This window comes from Aplysia californica, unplaced genomic scaffold (genome assembly GCF_000002075.1).
Source record: "Aplysia californica isolate F4 #8 unplaced genomic scaffold, AplCal3.0 scaffold00515, whole genome shotgun sequence".
NCBI lineage: Eukaryota > Metazoa > Mollusca > Gastropoda > Aplysiida > Aplysiidae > Aplysia > Aplysia californica.
Genome location: NW_004797785.1, coordinates 89,821 through 100,176, shown reverse-complemented (window position 1 = coordinate 100,176; position 10,356 = coordinate 89,821). Strand labels below are relative to the sequence as shown.

The 10,356-nt window shown below is 45.0% G+C and overlaps 1 protein-coding gene across 1 annotated transcript in view; it reads left to right on the top strand.

The window, feature by feature from the left end:
• Nucleotides 1-7,779, top strand: part of LOC101857051 (neuronal PAS domain-containing protein 4B) — a gene marked incomplete at its 5' end in the record, with an annotated part of 12,729 nt that extends 4,950 nt beyond the window's left edge. The window contains 3 exon segments of the mRNA XM_005106128.2: nucleotides 836-992; nucleotides 1,341-3,206; nucleotides 4,071-7,779. Of these exon segments, the coding sequence (XP_005106185.2) occupies nucleotides 836-992; nucleotides 1,341-3,204 (2,021 nt within the window).
• Between the last annotated feature and the right edge of the window lie 2,577 nt (nucleotides 7,780-10,356).

Here is a 10,356-nt window from a genome sequence, read left to right as displayed (position 1 = left end):
TGTGGTGGTCAGTGTGAGTGGCGTGTGTGTGTGTGGTGGTCAGTGTGTGTGTCGTCTGTGTGTGTGGTGGTCAGTGTGAGTGGCTTGTGTGTGTGGTGGTCAGTGTGAGTAGCTTGTGTGTGTGGTGGTCAGTGTGAGTGGCTTATGTGTGTGTGGTGGTCAGTGTGAGTGGCGTGTGTGTGTGTGGTGGTCAGTGTGAGTGGCGTGTGTGTGTGTGGTGGTCAGTGTGTGTGTCGTCTGTGTGTGTGGTGGTCAGTGTGAGTGGCTTGTGTGTGTGGTGGTCAGTGTGAGTAGCTTGTGTGTGTGGTGGTCAGTGTGAGTGGCTTATGTGTGTGTGGTGGTCAGTGTGAGTGGCGTGTGTGTGTGTGGTGGTCAGTGTGAGTGGCGTGTGTGTGTGGTGGTCAGTGTGTGTGTCGTCAGTGTGTGTGTCGTCTGTGTGGAGCGGTTAGTGGGAATCTCTGATTCTTGATGTTGATGTGCTTGACAATTTTCATATATCAGGGCTCACTGCCCTTTGGAACGCACCATCTTTAATGTCACCGTGCAGTTCCAAAATAGTGGGCAGTCTCTGCTATGGTGACCTTGTTAGTGTTAGCCTATTCTAGCGCTTATGTATAGTCTACAGATACTTCAAAGGGTTTTGAACTTTTTTAAATTTGAAAATAAAGCCCAATCTGAATTTATATAAGTTTGTCATGAAAATATCGTTTAATTGAACGTTGTGTTTTTGTGTGTTTACTGAAAAGGGGTGTCGTAGATTTTTTTAAAATCCTTGTCACTTTTTCTTCAATGCAGCTAGATATTCATTATTAGTTTTCTGTTGATTTGCCTCCAGTGATTCGCTCCAACCATGAGATGGGTTCTATGATGACAGTCCGCATGCTGCGTGGCGACGGGACACCATTCTGGGTCAACATCGTGATGCACGTGCGCCAAGCGTCACTGTCACAGAGTGACGAGCCCTTGATTGTGTGCGTCAACCAAGTCATCGAGTGAGTACTCTTTGCGTCATTGTTGTCTGTGTGCAGCCGGGCTCATTTTGATTTAGATATGTGGCTTTGCAAACAGAATTAAAGACATAATATGTGTGACAAACATTTTTTTGAAATCTCATAATAATTATGATAATGATAATAATAATAATGCTCTGGTGTGGTTTGCTTCTTCTTTACAGTCAAACATCTACCGTCTTTATCTCTCCTCCTTGTTTTTGTGGTTTGTGTATGTTACACTCTTGTTAGACATTTATCTATTCTTTGGCACTTATATGACCTTATTGTGTTGCAAGTGCCGTAACACTCTTACTAAAACTAATCTCCCCTCCCCTGTTGTTGTTTCAGTGGCCAAGAAGCCTACCAGATCAAAGTACAGAGTCACATGTTCTCCATGTACCCGAGCCGGGCGCACGAGCTGTGGAGCTCCCAGCTCTCCTCGGTCACCTCCAGCCCAGACATGGCCATGGGTCACTGGGTCCAACAGAACGGGTCAGCGTCCGTCCCCGTCCCAGGCTACCAGGCCTCCATGCCGGGCTGCATGACCCCCCACGGCCGCCCGTCCATCTACCACGTCCAGTGCCCGCCCGGGATGACCATGAGCCAGGGGAATAAGTCTGTGGTTGGCCTCCCTTCCCCAACCTTCAACGCCGCCTCCGCGATGGTGCAGTCGGACCGGCTCAAGGCCATGCTCAAGAGGAAGATTCAGGGGCCGCAATCGGCCTCCTGCCGGCCCAACAAGATGGCCAAGACGAGCTGGAGCATGGATGACTGCAGCAGAGGTCAGGGGTATAGCGATGTGAACAGCCGGAACGTTCCCCTGATGGAGCACTACGGACAAGTTCCCATGGCGATGTGCCTTGAGGGTCAAGGTCAATCTATGCAAGTGCTGCAGCCCAGCAATTACAGAATGGGTGTACTGACTGCCAGGAAGTCTCCGGAGGTTCTGGCCTGTCAAGCAATGGTGGCCCCGTCACTGTCAAAAGTGGGAGGACACATGTCTGCCTCGGAGCAAGTTGTTCCAGACGTGAACGTGCCCGATTCTTTCCTGACTCCAGATCCATCACCCATTTCGTCCCCACAACCTTCGTCTAACGTCTCGATCAAGACTGAGGTGATGGATCCCGAGGAAGCGGCAGCTCAGAACAAGAACTCCACCTCCATCCTACAGGCTCTGGAGAAGCTGGCGGCGCTCACGCAAGATGCCAAGAAGACGGAGAAGGTGGCGGCTGTGCCGTCGCCCCCTCGCGCCAGTCTGACACAGAGCGCTAGGCCCGACACAACCAGTGTGTCACAGAGGAGGAAGGAGCTCCCCATCTTCGATGCCTTTGAAATTGAAACGTTTTTCGACACTCTGGACATCCCAGAGCTCAAGCCAAAGGCGTCGGCCAAGATGGAGATCAAGACGGAGATCAAGCAAGAGTTCCCGACGGAGAAGATGTGTCCGGGGAACATCCCCAACATCCTGGCCCTGAAGGAAGAACAGTGTACTGTGCCTGTCTACAAAGCCTCATCAAGCCCTCAACATGGTTCACCAGCAGCAGCTGCAGCCGCGACCACTGGTACTGGGAGTGAGAGCAGGTTCCAAAGCCCGTTCCCGTTCCAGTCTCCTTGCGAGATGATTGTTCCTGGAGAGATGACTGGTGGCCACAGCAGCCAAGCGGCGGTGAGGAGTCCGGTGATCAGCAGCAGCCCCAGCCCCGGCAGCCCGTCAAGTGACCTTCACGGGAGCCAGGGATCGATGGCCGGCTCTCCCCAGTCCTCCGTGGCCTCACCAGAAGGAAGCTTTCAGGACCTGCTCAGCTGCTTTTCAGACGATGGCCTTGACCTTTCCCCATTACAGATGGACCCACGAAGCAACATCCTTGACTCGTCGGTCAGCGAAGACCTACTGGACGACCCTGCGGAGACCAGCTTCCTCAGCGCCTTCTACACCAACACCAGCCCCGACTTTGACAAGAGCAGCAACCGTGGCGGGCAGAAGCTGGGGAGCCCAGGCCTGCCGGAAGAACTCAGCCCTCACTCCACTTCCTCTCTGCTGGCTGGGGAGGAGGAGGAGGCGATGGGCGAGGGTTCGGACTTCACCCTGGCCATGGCCCTGGAGAGTTTGGGCTCGGACGATGAAGCTTGTGCCACTAGCCTCAAAGCCCGGGATGTTCTCGGCATGTCTGATGAGCTCAAGCAGCTGGACCTCCTGCTGGGTGCCTTCTGAGGGTAAGTCCATGCTCAAGTGGTAGTGACTCAATATGGAAGTGGTGGTGAGTCGCTATAGAAGTGGTAGTGAGTTTTTATATAGTGGTAGAGAGTCAATATGGAAGTAGTGGTGAGTCGCTATAGAAGTGGTAGTGAGTCTCTATAGAAGAAGTAATACAGAAGTTGTAGTAACTATAAAAAAGTGAGTAACTATAAAAGTGGTACTGAGTAACTATAGAAGTGGTAGTGACTTGCTATAAAAGTGGTAGAACATTAATAAGTAGCAGTAGAAGAGATTGTAAATTGCTAGTCACGTTAGTAAGTCGCCTCAGAAGTAGCAGATCGCTATACAAGTGGTAGTATGTCACTAACCACATTTGTAAGTTGCGACAAAAGAAGCAGTAGAAAGTCACAAGATATACATCGTAAATCGGTAGTCACATTAGTTAGCAAGTGGCTAATTATTCCTTGTAAGTCATCAAATGTACTTCAAGTTCTTGACAAGTTGCTAAGTGTACCCCGAGAAAGTGGCTTGCATACTTCAATAATTGGCAACTGAAATTATAAAAAGTTGCCAGATATACCTTAGCAAGTTGCGAGGTCTTCTTCTGGCGGCAACAACTTTGATTCACTTTTTTAATGCTTGTGTGTTTTGATTATCTTGTTCACCGAGACTACATTTAAGGTCCTACAATACACATGCTTGTGTGTTTTGCCTTATCTTGTTCACCGAGTCTACATTTAACGTCCTACAATACACATAAGTTGACGAAAAATGTATCATTATAAGATTCTATTTTTCCACCCATTATCATTTATTGTGGTGCCAGGTTTCCATGACTAATTCGTTCCCCCCTCCCCCTCTTCCTTTTCTCTCTTCACCAGGTCTTCTCCGCACAGTCAAACACAGCCAGTAGGCTTCTTCCTTTTGGTGTAACGCGCGCGCGTGTCACTGTCGCACTAGTTTGTGTAACAGGCGCGCGTCGCTGTCACACTTGTCCCACCCACACTGTATGGCATATTGTCATGTGTATCTTATGACCCGGCTGCTGGACGGCTGGAGCTGCTGACACGTCCGCAGCGCGCTGACCCCCCGTGACATCAGTCGCTGACATGCGCACCGCTGGTTCGGGCCTCGTCGGCGCTGACTGTCACAACGCGCGCTGCGCCGCGTCGCACGTCATAAAGCTGCGGGCAGCCAGGAGAGAGATGATGTGTGCAGCGTATTCGCCCGGTCTCGTATGCCGCATCCTCATCATCGCCATCGTCGTCGAAATACTACAAGAAGGCGGGGAAATCTATGTTTTTAATCGAAAAGTTTTCCTTTGTAAAGCCTTGTTCTGTACCCAATGTAGAGTAGGTTTCCTAGACAGATATTGTTCTCTATTCCGGAATGTTCTTTAGCGTAAGTGGCTCTTGTCTGCCGTGGGCTGATATATATATATATATATATATATATGTGTGTATATATATATATTCGCCTGGTGTAGCCCACGGTGCTGTGTCCTTTCTCGGACCGTGAGCCGCTTGCACTAAAGCAACACTCCGACTTTGATACCTGCTGGAGAAGTAGAACGACATTTACAGGGACGATCGGAGCTCGGCGCTGATGCCGCTGAGGCTCTTAGTGGAACCTTTGACTTTTTCTGTTGTCCGGACTGACTGCAAGAACTTTGCTTGAAAGCTGCAGAGCCAAGCAACTGGTACAACTGTTCCTCCAGTTGTGTGTTCACCGTGTCCTCTGTCAAACTGTGAAACGGATCCAAGTAATTCATTCTATTGTTGATATGATGCATAATATCGCCCTGATTCATTTTATCTGGTGTTCATTCTGTTAATAAGGTTCATGAGATCACTTACAGGTATACTAGGAAGTCATCATCATTATGTTTAGTATTGAAAAATGTGTTGTTCATCAAATCACTTTCAGATTTTTAATGAGAAGTCCTCATTATTTGGCATTGAGAATAATTTTGTTATTCATTAAATCGCTTTCAGATGTCGTGCTTACTGAATGTAGAGCTAGCCAGAAAGCCAGAGGTTTTTGTTCTATACTCGCAAAAGTTCCCCCACCCCCACCCCCACCCCACCTGCTTTGGTCATCAACCTTTGAGTGTGTCTGTTTCAAAGTTCCACTCAACTGTTACTGATTTCAGTTGCTGCTGGTTTGAGGTTTTAAAGTTTGCATCAAAATGCTTGTGTAGGCTCACTCAAAAGTTAGCCCTTGATTTGTTGCTCTTAGAAGGCCAGGAGGTCAATGTTTGTTCCGCTGGAAAGTTTGGCCCGTAGCTGCGCAGAAACATGGCTGGGGTATATTTTTTGCGTTTGTGTACTTTGAAGTGCTTGGATTTTTTGTTCATTATTTTTGTGTAGGTCATCTCGTTTTTAACGGTGACCAGAAATAGCAATTCATTGCATTGTAGCCTATCTGTCACTGGTTGGCGATGGCTTTGCCGCTTTTAAAATATTTTTTGGTGTTCATAGCCATATATATTGTTTTGTAGCTTATCCGTCATCAGTTGATGATAGCATTGCCAGTTTTCTTCATTTTTTATTGTTCATAGCTATTGATTGCTTCATAGCTTATCTGTCACAAGTTGAGGATAACTTTGCCTGTTTTTTTAATTCATTTGTTGTGTTTATTATAGCTTTTGATGGCAGCATAGCTTATCCGTCACTGGTTGAGGATAACTGCCAGTTTATTCATTTTATTGTATTGTTCTTAGCCATTCATTCATTGTTTCATAGGCTTATCCATTACAGGCTGAAGATAGCTTTCCCAGTTTTCTTCTTCTTTTTTTTTTGTTCGTACTCATTGATTGCATTGTAGCTTATCCGTCACTGGTTGAGGATAGCTGTACCCATTTTTGTTTGAATTATTTTTTTTTTCCATTTTGTTTTGTTTGTGTTTACATTTGCGCTGTGCTGGGATGTTTTGTGCGGTGTAGGTGATGTCCATCCATCAGGGCTGCCGGTCAGTCTCTGACTCTGTGTGGTCACTTCCACTACATCTGCACAATGTGCTCATCCCAAGCCACTAGTTACTTGCACGCTTACATACATAGATTCTTGTCGCAGAATTGTTCCCGATATTTCCTGGGTGTTGAGAGAATTGCCTTTGTCTCGTGATGTTGCCATACCATAGCCTTGTTTGTCGTCTGTCCTGGGACTGGCTTCCCCCCCCCCTTTCCCTAAGTATTATATGTATTTTGACTGTTTGTTTTACCCAACGCTGGTTGTTGGGTGGGAAACAAAGTAATGTCGTTACACGCGCCGTAGGCACGCTGGACGCGCTGGGCGTGTAGTTAAAGTACGCATAATTCGCCTGTTGCTGTTGTTGTTGCTGTTGCTGTAGTTTTACCGTAGTTCGCCATCACGTGCATTGCTCTGACTGTGTCTTCACATTCCACATATATAATACTACTAGACGTACTGTACCTTCTTCTCCCGTAACTCTGAATTGGCAGTGCTGGTTTTGACCCTATTCGTTCTCTTCTAGGTTTTAGCTTGGGTCTCGGAAAGCAGATACATAACAATGTCTGGAGGTTGAAAGTGGGGACAATTGAGTGCCTGGCGCACTCAAAAGTCTGGCATCGATGATAAAGACATTTGCTTGTAGTTAGGCTTTCACGCTGGAGTGCACGTGCCTTGATTTGTATTCCTAATCGAGTCGGAAATGTTACAGGTTCTATTTCCTGATTGCTATTTATTCAGAATCGAGCCAAAAATGTTAAAAGTTTATTTCCTGATTGCTAAGATTTTAAAGTACAACGCCTTTTTCTCTCCCCTATTCTATTGAAATTTCTCTTTATGAATGAAAAACTTGTTTTATAGAAAAACATAACATGGAACTGTTACATCTTACTTTCACTGATGCCTTCATACGCTCTGTTGAATTCCTGTATCTATCAGTGTGATCTAGCATAATTTGTTTAGTGGTCCATATCCGCTATGAAATTGTCTGAAGACACCTAGAGGTATTTGGAGTATATCCAGCAGTCCACATGCAACACATGCTGGCGTGTGTTCAAAGAATAGGGGACTGTGTTATATTCTCAATACATTTTATAGTTGATATGGATTCCCTGTGACGTCAGTGTCCACTTGTTTTTTGTTTTAAATTTATTTTGTTTTGTTAGCATAATCACGGTTACTGATTACCTTCTATTTAAAGTCTAGAATCACTTCACCGTAACCATTTATTAAAATATAATGAATATATTATACTATCTTTCTAACTTCTAAGACCTTGCCTCTTTCTTTTCAAAGAGAAGTGCTCCAAATTTTCTTCTTTTTTTTTTCCTCTCAAATTTCTGTCTGGGCCTTTTGTCTTCTCCCTAATTATCATCATCATCATTGCCATCATCGAGATCATGGCTTGTTTTAATCCTCAGTCTGTTGGTAGCATCTGTCCTTAACGTTAGTCCTCATTCGATGTGATGACTGTTTGTGTATAACAAGAAGACTTTGTCTGTCTGTCAACTTTATTGGAAACTTCTGACTTGTCTCACAGTGGCTGGTCCGCTGAGACTTGTCTTGTTTCGTTTTTTTTTCCCTTTGGTTTTTCTACAATAAAAGAAGTTCTTAAACGGAATTAGGACTTTCTTCCCCTGTTTCTTGTTTATTTGTGGGTTTGTTGGTTTGTTTTTTGCTTTGTCTTTTTTTTTTTTGTCTTTTTTTTTTTTTAATTGTTTTTGAATTTTTTTTCTCCTTTTTGTTTCGATCCTTCACTGGATCAGGTGGTATCATGCTGGGTTATGGTGCTGGTGTGGTGGGTTTGAGTCCTCAGTGGGGCATTATTGAATCAACTGTGGAGTTTCCAGGGCTCCCCATACACATGGATCAGTCTTTTCGGAGATGAGCAATACGTTCAGAGATCCTGCCTCTCTAAGATACAAGTAATGTGACTTTTAAGTGTTGAAAGGGGCGTTAATAAAGTTAAAATAAAGCTGTACAAATGAAAAATGTGTGAGGTGAGCTGACAAAATGAGTTACTTCTTGGATTTTAGCCTTTTATGGAAATTAATACATCAACTTTTTAGGTGGAGTTTGTACAATGTGTAAATATGGAATATCAAAAGACAGTAGACTTGAACAAAATGGCATCAATCTGACCCCAGTTAACCCCCGGGCAGTGCCACACTGACTGTAGTGTCTTTAGGCCATTCCCAAAGGGGGGGGGGGGGCATTTCTCGTTCAAGCGCAGTAGAATTGTAAATGGGCTGATTCATCATGTCACATTCATAACTGTGCCTGATCTACAACAGGGAACTGCAGCTTTTTCTTTCCTAATCCTTACTATTATCATTTTCCTCTACTTCTTTTGTATGTTTGTCACTCTCTTGTGACCTTCCATTTTTTGGGTTCCTTGATAGTCGAAGCAGACCTTGTGCTGTTGAAGCTAGAGAGGTGAGCAGAATAAGTCTGATTCCCTGTAAAGACTTCTCTGTTGACACCCACCCCTTGGTGCTCATATGACCTTATGCAGTTGCGAGCACCGTAAAACCCTCTACTATACCCCGCAAAAAGTGACCCCAGTTACGAGAAGTAACTCATTTTGTCCGCACTCTTCACATATGTTAGTAAGATTTTTTACGGCGCTTGCAACACAATTAGATCATTCAGGTACCGAAGATAAGAGGTGTTACTTGATGCATGTAAATGTAGTAACAAACAAAGAAAAGAATGTTGAGAAATGAGGACGATGGATGTTAAGTAAGACAGAAGGATCAAGCCACACCAGCAGATCACCCGCCAACACCCACTAACATATCTATAGGTCAAGATTTTGAGTTGGATGAGTTTAGTCTCTATTTTAGTAGGTTCTACTTGTGCTGAGTTCTGTTGACTTGTATTTTATGCCATTTATACAAATCTGATAGGTGTGGGTGGTTGGCGGGTGTTCTGGTGTGGTTTCCTCCTTCTTTCCTATCAAACATCTATCGTCTTTCTTTATCTCCCCTCCTTCTATTTTGTGTTTGTTACTCTCTTGTAACACCTCTAATCTCCGGCACTTTATATATGACCTTATTGTGTTGCAAGTCCCGTAAAACACTTACCGGTACTAAAACAAGATCTGATATGTGGCCTAGTGGTTAGGCTATCATACCCGTAACTATGAGATTGCGGGTTCGGGGGTTCGAGCCTCAGGCTTGGAAAAGACACTTAAGACGAAAGTCCCGTTTGGCTGGGTCCTTTCGAAGATGGACGGTAAACCCGGAAGTCCTGCCTCTTAATGAATAACCTACTAGTGTTGATAGGGGAGTCGATAAACCTTTGCCATTTTGACCATTTTCACTGATCTGATGGTGAACTGTGGGAAGTGGTGAACACCGGAACCCAAGAGCTGTCAGTCAGGTGGTGAATAGTGAACTGTGGAACCCCCAGACTTGATTATAGTGAACAGTGGAACCCACAGACTTGATTATGGTGATCAGTGGAATCCCAAAATGTTAATAGTGAATAGTGGAATCTCAGACTGTACAGTTCATAGTGAACAGTGGAACCTCAGATTGTTGATACAACAATAGTGAACAGTGGAACCTCAGATTGTTGATTACCCCCCGGGGCGGTGCCACTGACTAAAGTGTCTTTAGACCATTCCCAAAGGGGGGACATTTCTCTTTCTTGTGCACAGTAGAATTGTAAATAGGCTGAACCAACAATGTCATGCTCATAACTGTGCCTGAACTACAACAAGGAACTGCTGCTTTTTCTTTCCTAATCCTTACTATTGTCATTTTTCCTCTATTTCTTTTGTATGTTTGTCACACTCTTGTGACCCGCTATTTCTGGGGCGCCTTGATAGTCAAGCATACTTTGTGCTTTTGAAGCTAGAGAGGTGAGCAGAGTAAGACTGATTCCCAGTAAGGACTTGTCTGTTGACATCCACCCCTTTGCGCTCATATGACCTTATGCAGATGCGAACGCCGTAATACCTCTACTAAAAAAAAAGACTGTTGATTATAGTGAACAGTGGAACCTCATATTGTTAATGGTGAACAGTGCGTCAAAATCCTGTTTTGAAGGAAAGTTTTATCTAAAAAAGATGTCAATGTCATGCTTTAGACAACTAAGGGATGACTTGGTTTTCTAAAACTTGAAACGCATGCGCACGCACGCACGCACGCACACACACACACACACACACACACACACACACACACACACT